We start from the raw sequence: 27,734 nt of genomic DNA on the forward strand, positions 1-27,734 counted from the left end.
CCGTCTCTGCAGAGAATGGGGAGCACAGCACCCCGAAAGGGCGCTGCTGTCTGGACCGTCTCTGCAGAGAATGGGGAGCACAGCACCCCGAAAGGGCGCTGCTGTTGGGACCGTCTCTGCAGAGAATGGGGAGCACAGCACCCCCAAAAGGGCGCTGCTGTCGGGAACGTCTCTGCAGAGAATGGGGAGCACAGCACCCCCAAAAGGGCGCTGCTGTCGGGACTGTCTCTGCAGAGAATGGGGAGCACAGCACCCCGAAAGGGCACTGCTGTTGGGACCGTCTCTGCAGAGAATGGGGAGCACAGCACCCCGAAAGGGCACTGCTGTCTGGACTGTCTCAGCAGAGAATGGGGAGCACAGCACCCCGAAAGGGCGTTGCTGTAGGGACTGTCTCTGCAGAGAATGGGGAGCACAGCACCCCAAAAGGGCACGGCTGTCTGGACCGTCTCAGCAGAGAATGGGGAGCACAGCACCCCGAAAGGGCACTGCTGTCGGGACTGTCTGCAGAGAATGGGGAGCACATGGAGGGGGTGAGAGATGAGAGAAAGCAAGGCGTGAGCAGCACGCACTTTGAGACTTGCCTCTGTGCAGGACTTCCACTTCCACGCCAGGGGGTCGGGGTATATACTTCCTATTGTTTCAGTGCTTACAGATAATGCCTGTTTTGTGGCCTATCTACTTCCTATTGTTTCAGTGCTTACAGATAATGCCTGTTTTGTGGCCTATCCTGCAATCCGCCCTGGAGAATGTTTGGTGCACACCTGAGGAGGGTGTGCGTCCTGCTGTTGTGTGCATGTTCCGCAGACGTGTGTCCCGTCTGGGTGTGTACATGTGTGCACTGCAAGTATTAGTGTCTCCCAGACACCACACACCAGGTGGGTCTTTCTCGAAGAGAAACCCTCTGCAAGAGAATCGCTTGAGATGTTGGTTACAGAGCAGATTCCCAGACCCCAACCCCAAGCCAGACGCGGGGCAGGCGGAGTCCGGCGGTCCACCCTGGCCACAGGCTTCTCTCGGGACATCGTCTGGGGGCTCACATTCTAGGGACCACCCAGGCCGTGTACGCACTTACGCCATTTCTTATGAACAAGTGGTGTTCTCGGTAGAGACCAAGGTTACGGCGTGGCTGGCTGGCGTCATCGTTAGCCCGTGGCCTGGGCCCAGCTCTGTCCTGGGTAGCGGAGCAGACAGGAAGGAAGTTGTGACCTTGGTCTTTCCAGTGAGTAACTTACAGCCCAGCTGGGAGGGAGGCCAGACGTGGCTCCCGTGTCCCCTTATCGTAAACGTCTGGGAGGCTAATGCTTTATTGTATTTTTCTGTGTCTCCCCTCCTCTGGGCCACGTTAATTCCAGTGACCTTCAGAACCAGCAAAAAAGCCAGTGACCAGCACTGGGCAGCAGTAAATTCTTAGGAACGAGGGGCAGAAACTCTGTCACATGGGACAGCGGATACAAGTCGCTTTTGGCCAGGGATGAAACCGACCAACACTTTTTAAAGTTAAAACTGAGTGATATTTTAAATACATTTTTGTCTCTGCAGTGGATTGCACAAATGTCTGGCTTCATGCAGTCTGGCGATAAATCTTGATCTCATGCCTACGTGCTTTTTATATATATTTTTTAAAGCCTCAGCTATTGTTAGTTGCCACAAACCCTAACTTGAGATTTGCGTATCAAAAATTTTTTCAGTTAAAAAAAGTAGCTACAAAAAACAAAAAAAGGTAGCTACAAAGTGTTGATTAATGACCGAGGTGCCTTTAACATTTCACTTTTTTTTTTAATTTTTTTTGATACTCCTCCTTCCTGGAGGTGGAGCTGCACCCCCCTCCCCTTGCCCATGGGCTGGACCTAGTGACTCACTTTTAATGAATGGAGTAGGGAATGGAAAAATATTAACTCTGTCGTAGGAAAAAGCCCTGGCAGGCCGCACCCTCCCGTCCGCGGTATTCAAGTCACTGGTATCACGCAGTCTGGAATGTGGCGGGTTGAGAAGGCGCCCTCTCGCTTTGCCGCTTCCCTTTCTCAGAGTCGTAAACCCCGCCTCGTCCCCTAGCGAGAAGACAGCAGACAAAGCCAGGCGGAGGGACGGGTCCACAGATGACCCACTGGCATCCCTTCAGCGTGCCAAGGTCGTGAAGAGCCGAGAGAGACCGAGTACCTGGCACAGGTGGAGGAGACCGAGGAGCCGTGACAGCCAGATGCACACGGGGTCCTGGATGAGGAGAGAAAGGGGACGTTAGTGGAAAATTTGATGAAATCTGAATAAAGCCTCCAGTTCAGTTCACCGTGTTGTGTCAGTGGTAATTTATTTTAGAAAAAAAAATTTTTTTCATTGATTTAAGAGAGAAGAGAGAAGCATCAACCCGTTGTTACACTTAGTTGTGTATTCATTGGATACTTTTTTTTTTTTAATGTTTACTGTATTGATTTTAGAGAGAGAGAGAGACAGGAACACAGATCTGTTCCTATATGTGCCTGACCCAGGGATCAAACCTGCAACCTCTGCGCTTCAGGATGATGCTCTAACCAACTGAGCTACCCAGCCAGGGCTCATCGGTTGCTTCATATGCGTGCCCTGACCCGGGGATTGAACCTGAGACCTCCGTGCGCCAGGACGATGCTCTATCCACTGAGCCACCCGGCCAAGGCTGGCGTTAATTTCTTCATTTTGTTCCAGTCATGTGGGGATGTGTGTTCCTGCGAGAGGTGGCAGGGAGAGAGATGGGAACTCTGTCTACTGTCTCTACAGCTGTGCTGTTCATCTTTTTTTTTTTTTTTTAAACATTATTTCAAAATGGAAAGTTGTTGGAAGGCCGCAATGATCTAATTGGACACAGCATAGCTGTGTCGGACCACTGTGTCCTGCTGACTGCTGCTGGGGGCCCCCGGGGGGAAGCCTCAGAAGACTGGGCTTTCTGTGCGTCTAAGTGGCTATTGTGCAGGCTGTGATTTTTAGCTTATGGACTTCTAGGAAATCCAAGACAGAAAGGCCTTTGTTTGAGAGGCTTGCGGAGTGGCACGCCCCCAGAAGGGCTTATCGTTCGAGCAGGCTCATAATGCACCGTGTTATTACTGTGAGAAATCAGTAGTGGGGCCGTGAGCAGACCTTCTCCCCCGGCGATAAAGAACCCTTCAGCGTTCGCAGCTCGAGGCCCATCCTGGTCATCCGCCCCCCCCCCCCCCCCAACGCGGTTCCGTTTCTGTGTTCTCTCTGTGAACACTTGCTGGGAGAGAAAGAAATTCGCCTGAAGCTATTCTTCCCGGGTGCCTGACACTTCAAAGAGTTCTCTTTTGAAAAATACTGATGAGGCCTGACCTGTGGTGGCACAGTGGATAAAGCGTCAACCTGGAAACACTGAGGTTGCCGGTTCAAAACCCTGGCTTGCCTGGTCAAGGCACATATGGGAGTTGACACTTCCTGCTCCTCCCCCTTCTCTCTCTCTCTCTCTCTCTCTCTCTCTCTCTCTCTCTCTCCTCCCCTCTCTAAAATGAATAAATAAATAATAAAAAAATTTTTTTTTTAAAAAAAGAAAAATACTAATGATAGGGTGGGATAAACCTGAAGGGAAGGGGGGAGGGTGTTATGAGGAGGGGGGCAAGGGAGATGTTGAGGGGAATACAGGGGAGGGGTGGATGCATTCGGGGCAACACTAGAATCTATATAAACACAATAAATTAAAAATCAGTTAAAAAAAAGAAAAAAAATACTGAAGGGTCTCCTTTTTCTTCCGTGTTGCGTTAACCCCTGTGCGTCCCCCTTCAACAGACAGCAAGACGCAACCTTAAAAACAGAACACTTGTTTTTACTGATGAGGATGTGGTTTGCTTGAGGCAGAAAGGTGACATTCTCTGTGCTGCCCGAGGAATGCTCGTCTGCTTGCTCTTTCAGGTTTTTATCCATTGATGCTGTGATCATTGAGAATTTCTATTATCTCGACCTACGGAGGTCAAGGGTTCGATCCCTGGCTCAGGGCACAAAGTGAGAATTTTATTAGGGTGACAGGAGTATGGACCTGGAAATATCCCCTATGATACAAACATACTTAAATTTTTTTTAAATGGTTCATTCATTTAAAAAGAAAAAAATCTATCTGTGTGCCTACTGACCATGGGGCAGGCCCTGTTCTGGACACGGGGGCTGCAGCCTGCTCAAACGTCACATTCACTTCTCTGTGGGGACATCAGAGGACAAGGAAACATACACGGAAGAAACAGCAGCAGGGTCGGGGGGCAGAGTGATGGGTGGGTGGGTGGGTGGGGCTGCTGGTCTCGCAGAGACGCTGAGAAGCGAACCTTCTTTGTGTCTGGAAGGAACAGGACGTGCAGGGGCCCGGAGGCAGGACATGTGTGCGTGGTCAGACAGCAGGTGGCCACGTGGTTGGAGCTGTGGAGAGAGGACCCCCGTAAGGCCTGTCCCTGGTAAGGGCTCTGGATTCTGCCCTAGTGACTTGGGGCAGAGGTGTGCAGGTAGTCAGTGTGTCACAGACGCCCCTGTGGTTAGCGGTGCAGAGGGCACTGTGGGGGGTGGGGGGACAGGTCCTTGTGGTGACTCCGGGACAGGCTGCACAGCCCCGTCCTGTGACTGTGACTCGGGCGTGGGCACACCTTTGTCAGGTAGTCGGTGTGTCACAGACGCCCCTGTGGTTAGCGGTGCAGAGGGCACTGTGGGGGGTGGGGGGACAGGTCCTTGTGGTGACTCCGGGACAGGCTGCACAGCCCCGTCCTGTGACTGTGACTCGGGCGTGGGCACACCTTTGTCACAGGTGTTGCAGTGAGTGCCTGGCACATCGGAGCACTCAGTAAGAGGCCGCCCGTGCTGCTCGGCTTGTCTGGAGCTGTTTCTCCAGGTGCAGGCCCTGGTCCAGCAGCCTGCGCATCCCGTGGCTCTCGGGCCCCCCACTGCCTGTGTCAGAACTCAGACTTCCCCGGGCGTTCCAACCTTAGCGTGTACCCGGGTCACCTACCTGTTGGCTTCTTGTGACACAAATGGCCGTGCCTTCAGGATCCAAGCGTGTCTTCTTGCATCTTGATAGCTCGTTTCTTTGTATTTGCTGAACAGTGTCCCATTGTCTGGATGGACCACAGTTGATTCCTCGACCGGAAAACCTCTTGTTTCTGGTTTTCAGTGGCCATGCCTAGCGCTGCTATAAGACATTTGCATGCGTGATTTTTTGTGGACATAGATTTTTAAGTCCACTGGGTAAATATAGGAGCGTGATGGTCGGACTGTGTGGTCAGATTCCACTGAGCTTTGTGAGGAACTCCCGGCCTGTCTTGCAGGTGTCTGAGCTGTCTTGCATTCCCAGTGCCGTGACAGCTGCCACTCTCCTCCTCTCTAGCCGTCGGCGTTGTTTCTGGATGGGAGCCGGTCCCGTAGCGTGGCCCATTTCTGCCTGAGCAGGAGTTCTCAGTGCCTTGTTTAGAGCTGAGCCCCAGCGGAGGCGCTTGAATGTGGTCTTTTGTTTCTAATCGTTTTCAGTGTGGGAGGGCAAGTGGCTCTTTCTATCCTAGCGTTTTAGTAACAGTGTTGCTTGGGCAGGTTTCTGCTTGAGGACAGCGAGGCGGTGGGAACCTGCTGAACTGATCTGCTCTGAGACTGGGCTGGGTGTGTTGTGTCCACACCCCCCACCCCGGCTGTTCTGTGCCTGAGGCGTCGGGAATGTTCGTATGGCACACTCCACCTTAACAGTAGTGGCCGAGCTTCTAGGACAAATCCGAATGGCAACAGGAAGGCAAGTCATATTCCACGTGTCCTACTTAAAGACACACGTGACTTCTTCATTGTGTGGTCACCCAGCGGGTCATCATTAAATACCTGTCACGGTCACGGCACCGCGGGGCAGGGACGCAAGGTGAGCCGCCTGCACCCGTCCCTCCCCCTGCAGGGCTTTCTGATGGGAGAGACAGGGGTGTGCAAACCTCAGTGGGTCATTTTGGCACTCAGCACCGCTGGCAGTGCCCAAGAGTTCACGTCCCCACGAGGGCACGGTGGTTCCCCGCGTGAGTCCCAGCGTCGGTGCTCCCGCGAGGACCGAGTGCACAGGTCTGCGTGTGTGCACGGCAGGTGGCCCGGCCTGGGCTGGCGGGACAGGTGGCCTCCCGGAGGTGGTGTCCAAGGATGAGGACGGGCTCCACAGCTGCAGGTGGGGAGGGGCCGAGGCGAGGCTCAGAGCCGGCGGCCAGGGTGCAGGCGGTGGGTCGGAAGGCAGGGCCCGGAATGTTCTGCAGCCAGTCCGCTCCCGTTTTCCCACGTCCCCCGGCGAAGGTGCTTCCCTGCGTCGCGCCCCAGCCTCTTACCCTCCCAGGGAAGCGAGGCGTTGCTGGTGTCACTGAAGGCACTCCTCGCCGAGACCGGACGTTCTCAGGTGGCGTTTTTACTGTCTGATGGAAACAGTGCAGATTCATGTCAGCGTGAAAGCATCCCTCCTGTGAGCCGGGCGGAGGATCGCAGGAGAGAGAGGCGAGGACTTGCAGTCGAGAAGCCTGTGGTGCCGCAGAGGAGAGAGCGTGTGGTCACTCACACACTCAGGGAGAAGGACAAACAGCCGGTGACAATGCATCCTGGGAAACCAGAAACAGACAGGGGGTTGGGTGGGCACGTGGGTGGCTAGTACCCGGGACCTTGCTGACCCACTGAAGGTGGATGTGCCCAGCCTTATCAGGGCGGGGCATCCGCTCAGAGAGAACAGTGAGTGTGAAGTCCCAGGAGTGTGGGACTCCCCGGCCTGTTGTGAAAACCCCTGTAGCTTCGTTTGACTGCAGGGTAAGAAGTTAGACTGGAAGTTAGACTGAGTGCAGCTGGGCAGGTTTTTAAGGGACAGGGACTTCCATTATGTGGCCTGTTCTGTGCAGAATGCCTTCATGCTTTGACAATCACAACACAGTCTTTCACCTGGTTAGCTAACAAGTGAACAAGTAGACCTTCACGGGAAAGCTGAACTTTCCGTCACGTAAGGTAGTCACAGCGGAGAGAGTCAAGATTCCCGCAGTTTGTTTGTTCAGGGGGAGATGTTCGTGTCCCCCTCACGTTGCCTGGTCCATCCAGGGGAACCAGGCACAGATCAGAACCATTCCGTATATGACAGATGTAAGAACGGTGAATTTTCTCTACAATCTTGGTGGTTACCGAACAACGTGGGTGGGGTCAGTGCAGACTCACGGCCGTGTTAGTGTCATGGCAACGCTGTGTTGTAGAGTCTTACCAGAGATGCCTCCGGAGCTGAGGGACAGGAGGGCCCTGGGCTCTGCTCCCTCTTCACGCTCAGACAAGTGCTTCATAGAGTTGTTTTCCCCCTCTGAGCTCTACCCTTGGAAAGCTATGGAGAGCAAGCAGGCTCATGATTGGTTCAGCAGTGTGTGAGAACTCAGGCTCAAACCGAGCACGAGTCGGGCAGCTGGCAGTGGGGAGTGGGAACGTGACCCTGTTTGAGCCTAGATGCCGTGCAGTGTGAGACACGCCGTGTGCTGTGTGCCCTTGAGAAAGAACACCCTGCCACCTGATAGCCACGGCAGAGTGCTTTCTTAGAAGTGGTCGGTAGCATCCATACCAGAGACGGAGAGATGGGAAAACCCGGAATGGAGGCAGTGCAGTGGTCCCTGCTGCTCACTAACCTGTCAATACCAGGGTGAGACACTGTGGGACAGAACTGACCCAGCTCCCAAGGTTTGTGCCCCGTGCCCTCAATTCTTAGTACGGAGCCTAACACATTGTTGGCGTCTGGTAATTGAGTGATTGCATGATGGATGGATGGATGGATGGATGGATGGATGGATGAATGGATGGATGGATGGATGGATGGATGGATGATGGATGGATGGATGATGGATGGATGGACAGATGATGGATGGATGGATGATGAATGGATGACGAATGGTTAGATGGATGGATGATGGATGGATAGGCAGATGGATAGGCAGACAGATAAATATAAATGAGCTATCCTGGAAATTTAACATAGGAAATACAGAAAGATTAATTCTTACTGTATTTTCTCCTTTGTCACTTTTGTGCAAACATCTCTCTTTGTTGTTGCATAGCAACTGGTTTTGTATTTGAGGTTTTTCACTAATAGTTTTTTTGCCTCATGGAACATTAAATTTGTATAACAATTTCCAGTCTCTTAAGGATCAGTGATGAAGGGTTTTTTGTTTTGTTTTAAGTGAGAGGAGGGGAGATAGACAGACTCCCGCATGTACCCCAACTGGGATCCACCTGGCAACCCCCCACCTAATTTGGGACCTGAACAGCAATCAACCTAGCTATCCTAAGCACCTGAGGCCAACACTCAAACCACTGAAGCCACTGGCTGCAGGAGGTAAAGGGAGAGAGGGAAGGAGAGAGAAGCAGATGGTCGCTTTTTATGTGTGTACCAACCAGGGATCGAACCTGGGACTTCCATACACCGGGCTGACGCTCTACTGCTGAGCCACTGGCCAGGGCCTGAAGGTTTTTACTTAATCCTCTTTTCCCTTAAAACAGAAAAGGCTGCATAGCATACAGGTTCATATCTCTTTGCTATTTCTTTTAATAAATCTGTTTAAATTGAAGTTTTATTAAACTGGATGGAGTTTCCAAAGTTCAGAGTGTGACATTGCTTTGGGCACCTTCAGTCTGTACTGGGTCCTCAGTCTTTCGCTGAGTTTTAGATCGTGACCCCTTGGACAGTTAAGTGTGACATCGCTCTGGGCACCTTCAGTCTGTACTGGGTCCTCAGTCTTTCGCTGAGTTTTAGATCATGACCCCTTGCACAGTTAAGTGTGACATCGCTCTGGGCACCTTCAGTCTGTACTGGGTCCTCAGTCTTTCGCTGAGTTTTAGATGTTGACCCCTTGCACAGTTACCGGCGGGTGGGATTGTCCATCCGTTAGGATGCATCTTTTGTCTCCTCCTGACGAGATCCAGGTCATACGTGGTTGGAAGGACTGTTCTGGTATTCTGACGGCTCGTGAGTGCGCTTTGTTCTGTTTTTGGTTGGATCAAGGTAATGCCTGTATTCCTTGTAGAAGCTCATGTATTAGGCACTTAAATGTTTGATCAGTTAACACACATAGGACCGTGATAAAGGCACCTTGAGGTTTCAGTAAAATTTCTACCGACATGGACATGAAATTGTTCATCAAGTACCAGAGGCCCCAGCCGCCGACCGCCAGCCGGCTTCACTCCTTGTTCCCCCGGAGTCGGAGCAGATGCAGTTGTTCGTTGGCAAAGAGGAGAAGTCCGTGGTGACACTAATTCCTCCCATTCTGAAATTTTGTATGGGTGTAACTTCTTCCTCTTTTTCTAGGCAAAGACTGTTCTTTTTTGTTGTTGTTGTTCCCAAAAATGAGATAGAAAAGAAAAGCCTCTTATTCCCATTTTAGGTAGTGGGTGATTTTTTTTCCCTCCTTTCTCTTTTTGACTGTAAATGCTTTGTTTATATAAAAACCAGTTGGCAGGAGCGGAGTCATTCTGAGAAACAGGCTGGATTTCTTTAGGTCCCCTACGCCCCCCCCCCCCTTTAGTTTTGTTTCATTACTTTTGGTTTTGTTTTCTTTGGTCTGGGTCTTGCGTCTCTTCGGTAAAATTGTCATTTTCAGAACCAGCTCACTCCTGGAGGGGATCCTACTGTGTGTCGATGTGCCTGGGGAGAGGGGAGGCACTCAGTCACCAGGGGACAGACTCGGCTCAGGTTGACAGTGTGTTCGGTCCACGTCAGGATTGAGAGAGGGAGAGATGTTTGTACAGCGAGACAGACTCGAATATCGTAGAGCATAGCACAGATCTGCGTGGCTCTTGAAGATTACAGACGAGGAAAGGACTTGAATATTTATCAGAGGGCTGCCTTGGGCCGCGCCCCTCACACTGTGGGAACAGACCCTTCTCTGTCGGTCGTACGGGTGAGTGAAGGGTGCGAAAGGGCCACGTGCCTCTTCTCGCAGGTTGTAACAGTGTGTCTTCTCCCCACCCTCTCTGTAGCCAGGGGTGTGTGAAGGGTGAGAGGGTCACGGGCCTCTTCTCGCAGGTTGTAACAGTGTGTCTTCTCCCTGCCTCTCTGTAGCCAGGGGTGTGTGAAGGGTGCGAGAAGGCCACTTTCCTCTTCTCGCCGGTTGTAACAGTGTGTCTTCTCCCTGCCTCTCTGTAGCCAGGGGTGTGTGAAGGGTGCGAGGGCCCCGGCCTCTTCTCGCAGGTTGTAACAGTGTGTCTTCTCCCTGCCCTCTCTGTAGCCAGGGGTGTGTGAAGGGTGCGAGGGCCCCGGCCTCTTCTCGCAGGTTGTAACAGTGTGTCTTCTCCCCACCCTCTCTGTAGCCAGGGGTGTGTGAAGGGTGCGAGAAGGCCACTTTCCTCTTCTCGCGGGTTGTAACAGTGTGTCTTCTCCCTGCCTCTCTGTAGTCAGGGGTGTGTGAAGGGTGCGAGAAGGCCACTTTCCTCTTCTCGCCGGTTGTAACAGTGTGTCTTCTCCCTGCCTCTCTGTAGCCAGGGGTGTGTGAAGGGTGAGAGGGTCACGGGCCTCTTCTCGCAGGTTGTAACAGTGTGTCTTCTCCCCGCCCTCTCTGTAGCCAGGGGTGTGTGAAGGGTGCGAGGGCCACGTGCCTCTTCTCGCAGGTTGTAACAGTGTGTCTTCTCCCCGCCTCTCTGTAGCCAGGGGTGTGTGAAGGGTGAGAGGGTCACGGGCCTCTTCTCGCAGGTTGTAACAGTGTGTCTTCTCCCCGCCCTCTCTGTAGCCAGGGGTGTGTGAAGGGTGCGAGGGCCCCGGCCTCTTCTCGCAGGTTGTAACAGTGTGTCTTCTCCCCGCCCTCTCTGTAGCCAGGGGTGTGTGAAGGGTGCGAGAGGACCACGGGCCTCTTCTCGCAGGTTGTAACAGTGTGTCTTCTCCCCGCCCTCTCTGTAGCCAGGGGTGTGTGAAGGGTGCGAGGGTCACGGGCCTCTTCTCGCAGGTTGTAACAGTGTGTCTTCTCCCCGCCCTCTCTGTAGCCAGGGGTGTGTGAAGGGTGAGAGGGTCACGGGCCTCTTCTCGCAGGTTGTAACAGTGTGTCTTCTCCCTGCCTCTCTGTAGCCAGGGGTGTGTGAAGGGTGAGAGGGCCCCAGGCCTCTTCTCACGGGTTGTAACAGTGTGTCTTCTCCCCGCCCTCTCTGTAGTCCACTCACCGATGTGGCCTGACGCTGCTCTCATCTCCGCTTCTGCAGCTCCCCGTGCTCTCTGACTTTCTGCCCAGCACCATATTCTTTCAATGAATGATTTGATACATAGTCACGTACTTTTTGGAAGTGCTGCTTGCATGAGGTCAGCCCACATAAGCGTTTCTCTGTTCCAAACCTCCTTCCTGGGAAGCAAGTCTCACTTGGCACCCTCTCACCTAGCGGGCTGCCGTCATCAGAGCCTTGTGACTGGATAAGCTCGCCGGTGTTTATAAATGAATGCATGCAGGGGCTGCAAACCGACCCTCACCCCGGGATACTGTGAGGTCCTCCACACGTGCCTGCCCCCCACCCTGTGTCTGTGGTCAGTTGCTTTCTTGAATGGGTCATAGGACTCTTTTAAAACAAATACCTGGGCCTGGCTAGTGGTGGTACAGCGGATAGAGAGCTGACCTGGAGCTCCGAGGTTACTGGTTTGAGCCCTGGGTTGCTGGCTCGGGGTTGCTGGCTTGACCCCAGGGTCAGTGGTTCGATCCCAGTCAAGGCATGTATGAGAAGCAGTTAATGGATGGCAATTAAAGCAGAACGAGTTGATGCTTCTCTCTCTCCCCCTTCCTTCCCCCCCACCCAAAGGCAACCAATTAAAAATATAGAGAGAAAGATCAAATGCCCTTAAATACTGTTATTGTAAGAATGGAGCGTATTACTAGCTATAGGTACTTGAAATAAAGACCATAGCACCACACCGGGGGTCTGGGAACCACAGCAAGTCATGCAACAATCTTCAAAGTCAGGTTGTCACTTGGAGCCGAGTAGACGCGTGTGAGTTGGCGGGTCTGTGCGTCCGAATGGCGAATGCTAACGTCTGCGTCTGTAGACGTGCACATTGATCTCAGCCTCCTGACAGCTCGGTCCTCACCGGGCCCTTCAGGTCTGAGGGGGGCGCCTTCCACACGTAGCGGCGGAAGTCGGGGGGCAGCCGTGTCTGTTCCCCAGCCGACCGGAAACTGGACTCTGTGTCGACGGGCAGCTACTCTGTTTATAACACGAGAAAATAGGAGGACCCGGCTTTTTCTTCAGCGACTAATGAGTGTGCGGGTTTGAGGCGTCCTCACTGGTCTCTCTTCCCCTCTGAATCATTCGTGTGTGTGTGTGTGTGTGTGTGTGTGTGTGTGTGTGTGTGTGTGGTAATTTAGTGACGGGAGGCACTGTAAATTATTGGTTATAATAAACTGATGTCATACAGCACAGCAGGCAAAAAGGAGGAATTAGAGACAGGAATAGTAATGGGTTTTTGTCCAGGAAACCTCAAAGACTGTAATGAGGTATTGCTATGTGGATCACTTTAATAAAGAGAAAGAAAAGAAAAAGGGAGAAAAATAATCCAGAAGATTAACTATTAAAACCTTCGGCTTCCTAAAACAGATTTCAGGTTACAAGCCTTCTTGCTGACCACTTTGAGTCTCTCTGAACAGCTCAAGAACCTGTGAGAAGTCTCTTACCATCACTGCATGACTTATTTGTTGCTAATGGAGTGTCGCAAAGAACCATCGCTGTCATTTTTAACCACTTTGGGGGAATAATTATTTTTATTTTAAAATCATTTTAGACTTAGAGCGATTTCGAGAATAGCGCCCAGAGCTCCCGTGTTCCCGCCGCCCGGATCTCCTGATGGTTAATGTTGACCGCGTGGCTCTGTCCTTTTCCTCTGTGTGTGTCATTTTCCCCGGAACCATCCAAGAGTAAGTTGCAGACACAGTGCCTCCCTCTGACCCTACACACTCTGTCATGTCTTTCCCAAAGAACAAGGACTTTCACCTACAGAAACCCAGCATAACAAAGTCAGGAAATTAATACTGACATAATACTGTTATCTAATCTATACTCTATATTTCACAAGCTCCTAATAACATCATTCATAGCAAAAAAGAAAAACTAAACAAAACCCTGCCTCTGTTCCAAGGTCACACACAGCATGTAGATGACAAGTCTCTTCAGTGTCCTTTCATGTTGACCTTGTCTTGGCCGTTCACGACCTTGACATTGTCAGAAAGTATATCAGCCTGTTATGTTTCCGGTTGATCTGTAGTGTCCCTGGCCAAGTAATGGGTGTCCTCAGTATGTCACATCAGGAGGCGCGTGATGTCATTGTGACCTCAACGGACAGGATTACCTGTGGGGACTTGCCAAGCCTCCACTGCAAAGTTACTGTTTTCCTCTTTGCCATTAACACGTCTTTGCAGGGAGATATTTTGAGAGGAGGCTTTCTCCCGTCCCTCCTCGAACCACCCCCCACTAATTTCATTCTTACCTGAACTGTGCAGATGTTGGTCAAATTCTGGTATTCTTAGCTCCGCCAGATGGTCATCTGTGTGCTCCACAGCGTTAGATGGGGGTTTACGATAATGGTTTATTTTCTTAGAAGTAGTTGGAGTGACTGAAGCGTTTGCCTTGAAATTAAATGGTGTTTCCTTTGTCCTATGTCACCCACAGCTCTTGGGTGTACGTATGGCTTGGGCCTATGGAACAAGTGGCCCAAAGGGAATTTTTAGGATCACGGGATCTAGGTCTACACACACTATAGTCCCAAAGACCCTGGCCTTCTCCCCGAACGATTTCTGGAGCCTTTGTAATTATTGGTCTTCACTTTGTAATCTTAACCGCTTCTCCAAAATACCTAAACATGCAAACTGTGTATAAATCATCCTCTTTAAAGGAAAAAGGGGGAACACACCAACAACATTCTAAGTTGGGGTCAGTGAGTGCTGCTGGGGGTCACGGATGCCCTGGCCCTCGGGCCCCCCTCTCCGTCTCTGGAGGCGGGCCGGTGAGAGCTGGCCACAAGCAGCCTCCGGACTTGCTGAAGCTCACGGGTGCTGGCTGGCCCATTGCACCTGCTCAGATTGAAAGCCAGGTGCTGTCAGAGGTCTGAGGGTCGTCCTTGGCTGTGGACATGGCCCTGGATGGCCCGCAGATGACTTGCGATCACTTCTCACCCCTCTGTCACTGCATGGAGGGCACAAAGGCAGCCTTCAGTCCCCTTGTGGGCTCCAGTCAGGAAAGGCGGGAGGTGACAGTCCTCCTTCCTGTCCCTTCCACCTGGTTGGCAGGGCATCTCTGAGAAGACATCCCTGGAATGAAACGAGAAGGGCAGCCCCTCCCAGCCGGGGCCGCCTCCCCTGCCCCTGGTCCTGCCAGCCTCCTGCACTCTCTCCACCTGGCCCCTCACAGCTGCCCCTGAGTGGTGGCGCAGGGCCCCTGACCCATAGCCTTCCTGCTGCCCCTGAGTGGTGGCGCAGGGCCCCTGACCCACAGCCTTCCTCACAGCTGCCCCTGAGTGGTGGCGCAGGGCCCCTGACCCACAGCCTTCCTGCTGCCCCTGAGTGATGGCGCAGGCCCCTGACCCACAGCCTTCCTGCTGCCCACACCGCGGCCTGCTGTCCTGCTGGGACAGGAGCCTGTCCCTGCCCGCTGCGTGCATTGGATTTGCCCGAGAAGGGCACTAAGGAGCAAGACCTGGGCTGATGGGGGCAGGAATAGGAAGCCTCCCTGAGGTCCCTTTCTCCAAACACCGGCTTCGTGATGCTCTTTATGTGGCGGGTCTGAGGGACGTCTGTCTGAAACTCAGATGACTCCACTCTGTTCCTTGTGGAAAGGCGCTCCTCCGAAGAGAAGTTAGGGGGAACTTACCTTCTCTCCCTGTCTACCTTCCCCCAACACACACGGGTACCCCTCCCTGCTGCACACCCTGGGACGTCCTAGGAGGGCCCCAGACCTGGGACAGCGCAGACAGACGATGCACAGCCCGCCACAGGCCCCGGCTCAGGGAAGGACTGAGTCCTGGGTGGACAGGACTGACCTTTCACGGTGAGGGGGCCCAGCGGGCCCAGCCGCAGAGCTGCCCTGGCTCCTGGCCTGCTGGTGGTGGCAGGAACAGGAGGGCACCTAGAGACCGACCCCCCAGCCCGGCTCTGGGTGCGTTAATTGCCAGCCAGTGAGTGACCCAACGAGAGCTCTATATTTGAGACAGCACCCCGCCAGGACCAAGGAAAGGGGAGGGGGGGCAGGAAAGAGGGGAGAGGTTTCCGCGGCAGCCAGGTGGCAACGGTGAGGGGCTCAGGAGTGGGTGCCCTGGGAAGACGCAGGGTGCGGGGCGGGGACAGGGAACATCGGGACCCTCGCCTGTGTCTGTCTGTGGCTCTCAGGAGTGATCTTCCAGGGGTCCCCCTAATCTTGCCCATACTCTTCATTCGCCGGGAACTGTAACCCTGGAGGGACTTGCATGTTCAGCGCCCTTGACTTCCTCATTAAACCGAGACCCGCCCAAGGGCACACAGCCCGCGGTCGGCACGGCGAGCCCAGCCCCTCGTCCCGGTTGAGGCCACAGCGCCTGCTTCCCTCATGATCTCCTTCATAGCTCCCATTTATTTTTTTGCCAAACCTCTTACTTTTTACATCAGAACCTCTAAAAACCGAAAGAGCATTCTCGACCTAAGCTGGCTCGTGAAATGACAGCCCAGGACAACCTTTTTTTATCTTCTTCCCCCCGGGTTGTCACCTGAATGTGACGAGTGTTTGCAGTTACAGTTGTTTCCTGCTCTGGCGGGTTGGACAGCTGTCCGCCTCTGCCTGGCCCGTCAGCGGGGGTGAGGAAGGGAGGCTCCTGAGAATGAAGGCGCTTTGCCTCGTCCCTTCTTCGGGCGCCAGGACGCGTCCGGGAGCCCTGTGACTCACACCTGCCCGGCCACCGCATGGCTGGATGCAGGTAGAAACGGGCGTGCTCCGCCGCCCGCAGTCGGGGAGGCTTCTATTTCAGGGAGCGCGAGGTCTGGTTTTAGTTTCTCAAAACTGCCTTTTATGCACAAAAACCAAAGAGGGGCAGGCACATGCCACAAAAGTACATAGGACACACCAGAACCGATGCCTCGTGTTTCCACCTCTGGCGGTGGTGGCTCCCTGAGCTCCAGACACTGTGTTTGAAGAGCATCTGCAAAGCTTTCGTTTTGAAGTTGCTTTTTTTGTGTGTGTGTGAAGGGTTCGGTTAGGATTGGCAAGGGGGGAAGGCAGAGGGGTCCTGCACAGGTGTCACGTAGAAGGTGTGACAGCCTGAGCTGGCCAGGCAGCAGGGAGACCTCCGCTGTGGCCTGGACGGGGGACTGGGGGTGGGGGGAGGGGAGGCCATCGCCACTTTCAGGAATGGGTTTGTTCAGGCAAGGTGGGCACGCGCCTGGCTGGCATCCAGTCAGTGGGGGCATCGGGCTAGTGCTTGGCTCCAGGTCAGAGGCCAGTGGGCTTTCTCTGCCAAGGGCCAGACTGTAAATATTTTCGGCTTTGTGGGCTCTAGGGTCCCCCCGTGCCATCGAAAGCAGCCAGAGACAACAGCTAAGCAAGTACTTCTAACCAGTCACCACCCGGTGTTAGTCCCAGGGGCCACAATGTCCAGCCCCCACTCCCAATGCCGATGTGAGTGTCCTAGGTCTTTGCTTGCCGCGGTCACCGCGTCCATTTGGCCAGTTTCTCAAAGTTCTGCTTCCCTGTGAAAATGGGGATAACAGGAGGGCTCCCCGGGGCAGACGTGAAACAACAGGTGAAATGCCACTCAGAGGGCACAGTGTGGCCGCATTTCTCATGCGGTGTCATCCTGCAGCGTAGCACTTAAATCACAGCTTGTTCGTTGGCTCGTGTGTTAATACCGCAAATTTATAATTTATGACTTACAAGGGGCTGGACGCTGCAGCAGACACCTGAGACAGGCAGGGTGGGGCAGCGTGCGTCTGTCCTGTGAGTGACAGACAGCCCGGGGCAGGGACTCCAGGGTGGCAGGACACTTGTCCTGGGGCGACTCCGCTTTCGCTTTTGTTATAGTTCAGGATGTTGGTGTCTCTTTTTCTTTGGCGAAGGTCCTGATCAACAAATAGTGGAATAGCTTGATTCTATTTAGCAGTTAGTGTTGTTAACTATTTCAGGGAGGTAAGGTGGTCAGAAGCAGAATTGTTACGAGGTCTGGTTTCATTGTAACATTGCTGAGATGCCGTGGGGACTTAACTCTTATCCATATCTATTAGCCTGGGATAAAATTGGTTTTGTTATATATGCACCGTTTTGCTTACAGTTGCAGAACCTGCCGATGATGTTATGTGAGGACTTGCTATCCCTATACGTCCCTCCACACTGTATCTAATCTGCAGAGAGTAACGAGGTTTCTTTTTTACCTTACACATGACTACGTACCTGAGAACCTTTTTAAAATGTCAGCAAGAGTACATTTACAAGCGAGTCTTCATCTGTTCAGTATTTTGTAATGAACATATGTTGCTTTAAAATTAAAAAAAAAGTTTAATCACCCTAAGTTATGTCAATATTTTTACAAGACAGCGTTTTAAGAATCCGATGGCGTACGACACAGGCTCACGAAATGCTGGACGTTAAAAGTGCGCCCGGTTTGTGAAGTTCCCCTTCGTTTATTCCGTTGTCGCTGGTCTTTATTATAAGACGTGTATTGTAGCGTCGGTTTGAGATTTCGGGGCAAAGAAATAGATGAGACCTAATCTTTCTTGGCAGCCTCTTCAGACATGTACTCTTAAAACAGAAGTTTGACTTTGCAGAGGCACCAGTAGACACCCCACGCTTCCTGGCTCTCCCTGCCAGCCACACGCATGCAGTCAGGGGGTTGCGATTGGATTTAGAAACTGAGGCAAGATTGCAAAGTGGGTGAGGGGAAGGCGGCTTGCAAGGACTTGGGGACCAGCACCCCAAGTGGTTCTGGTCCGAGAAGAAAGTTCTGGCTGTGAGTTTTTAAATCCCACTGCGTTAGATGTTTAAAAGCAGCACCCTCAAGTTCTCTTCCCAGTGCTTGATTATTGATTATATTTAAGGATAGGAAACAAGGAACATAGGGCAAAACCGATGTAGCCCTTGGGGTTCAGAGCGTGGTTAACTCAGAAGCTGTTTCAAGTGCAGTAGCGACATTGTGTCCTTTTGTTCCCTTGCCTGCCTGGCTGTTTCTCATCTGAGGTGCCCACGGGAGATCTGTTGGCACCTGTGAACAGGTGAGACACGAGCAGGGCCGTGAGCCCACTGACATTGCAAAGATAGCTTTTCCCTAATGGACATTTCCATTTCGTTTGCCTTCTGGTTTGAGGACTGGAAGCCCAGGTGTTACTCAACGTTACCAGTAAAACAAGGGTCCTCCGTCCTTACGCTGAGGAATGGTTTTCTTTCAGTTTTCCTAACTTAAGGATCACTTAGGTGCCGTCACTAGTAATAGCTTTGCTGCCAAAAACTCAGTCCCTTCCCCTGGAGGGCATCGGGGGAGAGCTCTGGGTCCTGAGTCATTTCCACCCTGAGAGGACCAGGCTGCCACTTGGGTCGTGCTCCGTGCGGGGGCCCAGCCAGGACAGCGGCTGTTGCCGCCTGTAAGCCCGGGGGGGGGGGGGGAGGAAGTGGGTGGGGAGGGCTGTGTGGAAATCGGTGCTGATGCGAAAGGCCACCTCCCTGGAAGGAGGCACCCTCCCCCCGCCGTGGAAGACCGGGCACCCCCCACACACACACACCTCTGCTCACAAAGCCAGCCTGCCCTCCTGTGACCTCCCCCACAGCTAGAGACAGGGTTTTCCCTGTCATTCTTGTCATCGCACTGGGGACAGCGGTGCTGTCACAGGAGCACTCACGTTGCAGGAGGGGCCCGGCCCGCTCTTCTGTTTGCTCTTCTGCTTTTGGACCAAAATCTGGTTCCGTGGAGGCTTCCTACTTGCTCAGAAAGATGGGGGGGTCATTTCTAGCTTCCCAGCCTTTCTTATTGATTATGCCTTCAGAATACTCACATGTACCCATGTGTGCGCGCGCGCCGCACACACACACTCACTACACACAGGAAGGACCTGCCGAGATCCTCAGGGCAGACCGTGGACAAACATGTGGACTGGCTTTCGGGGCACAGAGCTCCAGGCGGGGAGGCCCAGCCCTGGACTGGCTTTCGGGGCACAGAGCTCCAGGCGGGGAGGCCCAGCCCTGGACTGGCTTTCGGGGCACAGAGCTCCAGGCGGGGAGGCCCAGCCTTGGACTGGCTTTCGGGGCACAGGGCTCCAGGGGGGGAGGCCCAGCCCTGGACTGGCTTTCGGGGCACAGGGCTCCGGGCGGGGAGGCCCAGCCCTGGACTGGCTTTCGGGGCACAGGGCTCCAGGCGGGGAGGCCCAGCCCTGGGCCTGCCCCTGGCTCCTCTGTGCGGCCCTTGCACAAAGCGAGGTGAGTTGTGTCTGATGAAGAAGTGAGTGTAGCCCCCCCTCCAGATACGTCCCTCGCCCCCCACTTCCCTGAGGCTCTGCTCCGATGTCCTCCTGGAGGGGAAGGTCAGCCTTCCGACCTGAGCACCTGAGAGGCACCCTCCCCTCTCTGCGTTTCCTCAAACCGCTGATGGCCGTCTCAGTGGTGTTTCTTCTCTGGGGACTGCCTGTCCCGCCCCGAGGGCCCCGAGTGTGAGCCCCAGGAGAGCGGGCTGCCTCCCCCTGGCCTCAGCGTGCACCCTGGGCCCAGAGCCGTGCCCGCTGGGGGGACTCCTCCTGTTGTCCAGAGCCAGAGCTGAGGGCCAGGCCCGGCCAGCCGCCAAGGGACGGGGGGCGCAAGGCGAGTCGCTGAACGGCCAGCCGTGAGCCCCCCGGTCGTGAATGTGGGAAGTACTGACTGCCTCCTAGGGTGCAGTACGGCTGTGAGTTCCCCGGTCGTGAATGTGGGAAGTACTGACTGCCTCCTAGGGTGCAGTACAGCCGTGAGTCCCTCGGTCGTGAATGTGGGAAGTACTGACTGCCTCCTAGGGTGCAGTACAGCCGTGAGTCCCCCGGTCGTGAATGTGGGAAGTACTGACTGCCTCCTAGGGTGCAGTACGGCCGTGAGTCCCCCGGTAGTGAATGTGGGAAGTACTGACTGCCTCCTAGGGTGCAGTACGGCCGTGAGTCCCCCGGTCGTGAATGTGGGAAGGACTGACTGCCTCCTAGGGTGCAGTACGGCCGTGAGTCCCCCGGTCGTGAATGTGGGAAGGACTGACTGCCTCCTAGGGTGCAGTACGGCCGTGAGTCCCCCGGTAGTGAATGTGGGAAGGACTGACTGCCTCCTAGGGTGCATGAGGGATGCTCATCACCTCCAAGGTGGGTTGGTCACTGTTATCAGGTCACCTCTCTTGCGCCTTAGGTGTTAGAGCCGCCTTTAGAGAGAACCCGTCGTAGCATCATTGCTCATGAGCAGGCCCGGGTCTGGGGCTTGTCCTGCTGCCCTCTCCCAGGCCTGTCCTTCCTTTGTACGTGACTGAACTCGCCCTGCCTTTATTTAATGTGAGTGTCCAGTACTTGGTGCCATTTGCGTAGGACCTTGTTGGTTTAATGGTAGTTCTGTGTACATCCCTCCTCCATAATGCTGCCAGGTCGCTTACCCGTGAGAAACAACAAGTGATGTCGGAAAGCTGAAGGACCCCCCCCCCCCAAGGCCACACGTCAGTAAGGACCAGAGACAGGAGTTCAGATGCTGTTTTCTGGTTGCGGATGGGGGCTCAGTCCTCCCCATTATTATCCTTGACCATTCTGACCTGCACACTCAGAATGATCTTAGCCTGACCATTTTTGCTTATTGTCTCATGCAGAAGTCTTTAAGTTACTACCAATAGTTTTTTCTTTGTGTGTTTCACTTGGCCAAGCTTAATTCTTCATTGTTCTGAAACGCGTCAGACTTCTCTGAAAGGTGTTTAGATTTCAGAACTTGACAATGACCATTCAAGGCACATGCATACATGGAGTTCTCGTTTTTACCACCAGAGACTCAGTATAACTCCCATTAAGAATTTTACTATTTCTTAGTGTCTTTAAAATACAAAGGGGCTAATCCTTGATCTTAATTGGATGAAAAGTGGCAAAGCCTACACAGAACTGATTAGGAGAGACTTAACAGGGACCAGGAGGGTGACTGTCTGTCCTGAGCGCCGGGACAAGCCCAGTCCGTGCCCGTGGTCTTGGCCTAATTATGAACAGATTTCCTTTCTCATCTCAAAAGGTCCTGCTTCACACAGTAAATTACCAGGAATCCCTACCTGTCTGGGTAGGTGGATGTTCATTTCAAACTTGTGAAGAGGGTGACTTTGAAACTACCACCAGTTACAGCGGGTGTCTTGACGTTTGCACAACCCCGTATTTTCTTTGAGCTAATTTTCAGGATGAAAGAATAAGAAAACAAATTCTCTGCCATGGATGGCAGCCCTGCACAAATTAGAATTAGACATAGATGTTGATGTGGAGCACTGATAAGTTCATTGCCGGGGCCAAACTATGTATTTAATGAAGGACATTATTGTAAGCAGTCGATGGTAAAAGCCATGATTTAAGGAGGCTGTTGGCTCTCACGGCAGAGGAGCTGGAAGGACATTTGCTCATGAAGACCGTGGAAGGTATTTGTTAACAGAAGATTAGATGCGGGTGGTTGATGGTTCTTCCCAGCTGGGCTGGAAGTTCCTGGGAATAGTGTGACCTTGACTTTTTTATAAGCCCCTCTCAGATTTACCCTGGAATGACTCCGAGTCTCAGGACATCTCACAGTCGGGGAGAGGGCTTCGCTGGAGTCCAAGATTGTGGGGGTACTTTTTTGGAACAAGAATGAAGGCTGTTTTGTGGACACTGGATACTGAAGGCAAACCATTCATGGTACAGAGTGTATCTTTTAAGGAGGGAAAACCTTGTGACTATTAAATAACCCATATGTGTCCATGTGTGTTTCCTTCTGTGATACGTTTTAACTTTGTTTTGTAATATTCTTCCCAAAACTGCGCCAAAGTATCGATTATTGAAATAGTTTATAGTAATCCAATGCTCTTAAATTCTAAACTTGGTACTAAAAATATTTTTTATGACAACAACAAAATAAAAGCTTGACAGGTTTGTTACCCTGGAGTTATTCAAATGAGCTGTTAGGAATCTCATATCCTTAAACTATTTTTATTTATAGCAGAATTGGAGTTTTGTTTCTATAGGATGGAAACAGTTAAGTAGGAACTACAGTGTGTCCGTAAAGTCATGGTGCACTTTTGACTGGTCACAGGAAAGCAACAAAAGACGATAGAAATGTGAAATCTGCACCAAATAAAAGGAAAACTCTCCCAGTTTCATACCTATTCAGTGCAGTTCGATGTGGGCTCACGCACAGATTCTTTAGGGCTCCTTGGGTAGCTATCCCGTATAGCCTCTACAGACTCGTCACTGACTGATGGCCTACCAGAACAGGGTTTCTCCACCAAACTGCCGGTTTCCTTCAACTGCTTATCCCACCAGTAATGTTATTCCTATGTGGTGGTGCTTCATTATAAACGCGCCGATATTCACGTTGCACTTTGGTCACGGATTTGAGTTTAGCGAGCCACAGAACACACTGAACTTTCCTCTGTACCGTCCACATCGACTGGCATGGCCGTGGGCTGCTCCGCTGTGTACACGGTGTTATGTCATCATCTGCACATGTGCATATGCTGCCACATCATCCTCCAGAAACTGGGAGGGTTTTCCTTTTATTTGGTGCAGATTTCACATTTCTGTCGTCTTTTGTTGCTTTCCTGTGACCGGTGAAAAGTGCACCATGACTTGACGGACACACTGTATATGTCTATATGAATCCAAAGGCAAATAAACTACTTGGTCCCAAGTTCGTCACCCTCCTCAAGAGTTAATATGGCCTGACCTGTGGTGGTGCAGTGGATAAAGCGTCGACCTGGAAATGCTGAGGTCGCCGGTTCGAAACCCTGGGCTTGCCTGGTCAAGGCACATATGGGAGTTGATGCTTCCAGCTCCTCCCCCTTCTCTCTTTCTTTCTCTCTCTCCTCTAAAATGAATAAAGAAAAATAATTTTAAAAAAAAGTTAATATGTAACAGTGCACGGATGAAACAAAACTGAACCGTAAAGGACTGATTTGTCAGATGCCACTCTCCCACACTCCTCTCACCTGTTTTGCAAATTTTTATTCTTCGTTTCGGAAGGCTTTGTAGACGTAGATGATCGCCACCCCGTTGCTTGAATGTACACAGGGAATGAAAGGTGTTCTGTCTAACTTGAGGGAACAGACCATTTTGGCTGTCGGAGCTCAAGCTTCTGTCCTCCAGCCCCGTGTCATAGGACAGAGGGAGGGTCGGGTGGGGTCATGAAGCCCTCTTGTGCTGCTTGCCCCCACGTGACATTCTGAGCGTCCCCCCCCCCCCCCCCGCGGAACAGGGAAACGCTCTCCCACCTGCGTGGAGGGCCTGCCGCCCTGGGCAGCAGGCGCAGAAAGGGTCGTCCGGGTGCACGCGTGCAGTGACCTTGGGATCTCAAGCTCACGCTTCTTCGTGGGAAAGCACTTCACGCTCTCTTTGCCTGCGGTGTGACACTGGCCGACTCTGATGATGGTTGAGGAGGACTTGTTTCTTGACGCAGTTCCTAGCTGCTCATCCTCCCCCCCTCACAGGACTGCCGTCGATCGGACTTTTCTGGGGGCCTGTGGCATGCCGTGGCTGAGGTAGAAAGATTTCCGATATTTCGATTTTGTGTTTTAAAGTATGTCAGGAAATAGAAGAAGAGGGGGAGCCCTCGGTCACCTTGTACTAAAAGAGCTGTCTTTTTTTTTTTCCTTTCCCTGACCAGATGCAGCAGCTGTTTTACGAGAATTACGAGCAGAACAAACAGGGGTACATCCGAGATCTCCACAACAGCAAGATCCACCGCGCCATCACGCTGCACCCCAACAAGAACCCGCCCTACCAGTACCGGCTGCACAGCTACGTGCTCAGCCGCAGGATCGCCGAGCTGCGGCACCGCACCCTCCAGCTGCACCGCGAGATCGTGCTCATGAGCCGCTACAGCAACACCGAGGCACACAAGGAGGACCTGCAGCTGGGCGTGCCGCCCTCCTTCACCCGCTTCCAGCCCCGGCAGCGGGAGGAGATCCTGGAGTGGGAGTTCCTGACCGGGAAGCACCTGTACTCGGCGGCCGAGGGCCAGCCGCCTCGCCGGGGCATGGACTCGGCCCAGCGGGAGGCCCTGGACGACATCGTCATGCAGGTCATGGAGATGATCAACGCCAACGCCAAGACCAGGGGCCGCGTCATCGACTTCAAGGAGATCCAGTACGGCTACCGGCGCGTGAACCCCCTGTACGGGGCCGAGTACATCCTGGACCTGCTGCTGCTCTACAAGAAGCACAAGGGGAAGAAGATGACGGTCCCCGTGCGGCGGCACGCCTACCTGCAGCAGACCTTCAGCAGGATCCAGTTCGTGGAGCACGAGGCGCTGGACGCGCAGGAGCTGGCCAGCCGGATCAACCAGGAGTCCGGCTCCCTGTCCTTCCTCTCCAGCTCCCTGAAGAAGCTCGTGCCCTTCCGGCTGCCCGGCGCCCGGGCGGAGCACCGGGAGCCCAGAGAGAAGAAGATCAACATCCTGATCCCGCTGTCCGGGCGCTTCGACATGTTCGTGAGGTTCATGGGCCACTACGAGAAGACGTGCCTCCTCCCCAACCAGAACGTCAAGCTGGTGGTGCTGCTGTTCAACTCCGACTCCAACCCGGACAAGGCCCGGCAGGTCGAGCTCATGCGCGACTACCGCAGCAAGTACCCGCGGGCCGACATGCAGATCCTGCCCGTGTCCGGCGAGTTCTCCAGGGCCCTGGCCCTCGAGGTCGGGTCCTCCCAGTTCAACAACGAGTCCCTGCTCTTCTTCTGCGACGTGGACCTCGTGTTCACGGGCGAGTTCCTGCAGCGGTGCCGCGCCAACGCCGTCCTGGGCCAGCAGATCTACTTCCCCATCATCTTCAGCCAGTACGACCCAAAGATTGTGTACAACGGGAAGATCCCCAGTGACAACCGTTTTGCCTTCACTCAGAAAACTGGTTTCTGGAGAAACTACGGGTTCGGCATCACCTGCATTTACAAGGGAGACCTCGTCCGCGTGGGCGGCTTCGACGTGTCCATCCAGGGCTGGGGGCTGGAGGACGTGGACCTCTTCAACAAGGTGGTCCAGGCGGGTCTGAAGACGTTCCGGAGCCAGGAAGTGGGGGTCGTCCACATCCACCACCCCGTGTTCTGCGACCCCAACCTCGACCCCAAGCAGTACAAGATGTGCTTGGGCTCCAAAGCCTCCACCTACGGGTCCACCCAGCAGCTGGCCGAGATGTGGCTGCAGAAGAACGACCCGAGCTACAGCAGGAGCGGCCACCACAACGGCTCGGTGAGGACAGCCTGATGTCCGGCCACGCTGGCCTAGACATTTTTAATTATCTAATTTATTTTTCAGGAAAAAAAAAAAATTTTTTTTTTTTGTACGATCAGTTTTTTGAAAAACCCACGCAAGGATATATTTTACACGTGACTTTCTTAACCAAGGACTCCTGGAAGGTCGAGCTCTTTGAACAACAACGTGATCGTGTTTGCCTTTGAACACCCTTTTCTTGCTGGACGTGAAGTAGCAACCCGCTTAATCGTGACTTGAAATGGACCTAATGAACTGAACTTCTTTTTTTATGACTATTATTATTATTGTTATGTTTCTTTTTCAGACCCCCCTTTTGCTACAAGTCCTAGGGCAGAACACCTGAGTTCCTGCAAAGTATTATTGTAACAAAACACTGTAACTCTGGTCAATGTTTTGTTGTCACTTGTTAACATTGCACAGTTTCTACCTTTTGTCTTTTTTTTTTTTTTTTTACAGAGATTTGGTTGTTGTTTTGTTTTTTTAAGCCATTTGGTGTTCCCATTGTAAAATAAGGAAATGTGACAGTGGTCCCGTTGTGTTCAGGACGGCTTCCCACGTGTCTGCGTGCTCCCTGTGGTCCTGTAGGGTTTTCAAAGCCGAGGGGACCGGGGAGGCACAAGGACAGGACGGCCAATCTTGTCATTCGTTGTGGCCTCAACAGACGGACCCGGCATTAAGTTCCAAACAGGATTTGGTGTTTCCTCTCTTCCCTGACCCTTCTCCTTAAAGGCTAAAATGCCGAGCTTTAGAATGGCAAAGAAGAATTCAGGCGATCCATCTGACGTTACATTTGGGCTAAAACAGAAACTAAACCCACCCTGATGGGAGCGTTGGGGGGAAACTGTATCCATTTCTGTTCGTGTTGTCCTGTCTGCGTCACATGGGCGGGGAGGGGCCCTTCCCAGTCTCTGGTCACCGTCTTGTTTTTATCTCCTGCATCTGGAATACCTTTAATTTATTTAATATTCATCGTGTAGCGAGCTGCCCTTTCCTCAGCACCTGTTAGCTCTTAGTATATTTATGTGTATCGGAATGTTCTTAGTGTGTTTTATTTGCAGTAAACTGATCTCCAAAGATTTCCTCTTGAAGAACTCTCTCCCCTCCACCAAACCCTCCTTTTTACATTCCTCACTCTTTTACTAAATATTAAGTGTTCTTTGACAATTTTGGTGCTCACGTGTTTTAGGAACAAACGTTGAAACGAATCTATCATTCTATCGGCGAGTTTGTGTTAAACTCACAGATCCAATGTGCCTTAAAAATTATTTTTTTTTCTTCATTTAGCTTTCAAACAGTCCCAGACTTTGCCATGTTACAACCCATCATTGGAGATCCGCTTATTTGTAAATAGCCTGTCGCTCATTCGGAAAAATAAACCAGTGAACAGTATTTTTCTATCAGACTTTTCAGAGCCATTTTTGTCTCATTTGCTCCTGTTTTAGCTGAAGAATTGTATTACATTTGGAGAAGTAAAGAGAGAAAAAAACCCCCACAGATTCATGAAGTTTTTTCTGTTTATTTGAGGGGCATGTTTCTGTGGACTGCAGTTTGGGAGGGAAATGAAACTAACTTTTCAAGGGCTTCTTCCTGGAGTGATCTGTCCTTGTTTGTTCCTTTGGTGAATCTGTCGTCTCTAGAACAAGAGTCTGCAAACCGGGTCTGAGCCCCGCCCCCTCTGGGCCCCTTGCCCGTTGGAATCTGCATTTTAACAAGTGCCCATGTGAGGCTGCAATCATGAGTGTGCTCAGAGCTCTAGGGTAGATCGGCTGTCGGATAAACTGCGTACAATCGCTGTATAACCCAAACATTTAAAAAAAGATTTTTAGCCCGACCAGGTGGTAGTGCAATGGGTAGAGCATCAGCCTGCGATGCTGAGGACTCAGGTTCGAAACCCCAAGGTCGCCAGTTGAGTGCGGGCTCACCAGCTTGAGCGTGGGGTTGCTGGCTTGAGCATGGGATCATAGACATGACCCCATGGTCACTGGCTTGAGCCCAAGGTCGCTGGCTTGAGCAAGGGGTCACTGGCTCGGCTGGAGCCCACCCCCACCTCCACTGCCGCCAAGGCACATACAAGAAAGCAATGAATGAACAACTAAAGCACCACAACTATGTGTTGATGCTTCTCATCTCTCTCCCTTCCTGTCTGTCTGTCCCTGTCTGTTGTGTACATGCATGCTTTAAAAAAGAAACATTTAAAAATAAAGAAAAATAAAAAAGAAACATTTCAGGCCCTGGCCGGTTGGCTTAGCAGTAGAATGTCGGCCTGGGAATCGAATCCCAGGTTCGATTCCCGGCCAGGGCACACAGGAGAAGCGCCCATCTGCTTCTCCACCCTCCCCCTCTCCTTCCTCTCTGTCTCTCTCTTCCCCTCCCGC

General features: G+C 52.6%; 1 protein-coding gene across 1 annotated transcript in view; it reads left to right on the plus strand.

The window, feature by feature from the left end:
- Positions 1-26,748, plus strand: part of CHSY1 (chondroitin sulfate synthase 1) — a 50,444-nt gene extending 23,696 nt beyond the window's left edge. The window contains exon 3 of the mRNA XM_066354962.1: positions 23,758-26,748. Within this exon, the coding sequence (XP_066211059.1) occupies positions 23,758-25,350 (1,593 nt within the window). The 3' untranslated portion in view covers positions 25,351-26,748. The remainder of the gene's footprint in view (positions 1-23,757) is intronic.
- Positions 26,749-27,734: the final 986 nt, after the last annotated feature.

The sequence above is a fragment of the Saccopteryx leptura genome, chromosome 13 (genome assembly GCF_036850995.1).
Source record: "Saccopteryx leptura isolate mSacLep1 chromosome 13, mSacLep1_pri_phased_curated, whole genome shotgun sequence".
Classification (NCBI taxonomy): domain Eukaryota; kingdom Metazoa; phylum Chordata; class Mammalia; order Chiroptera; family Emballonuridae; genus Saccopteryx; species Saccopteryx leptura.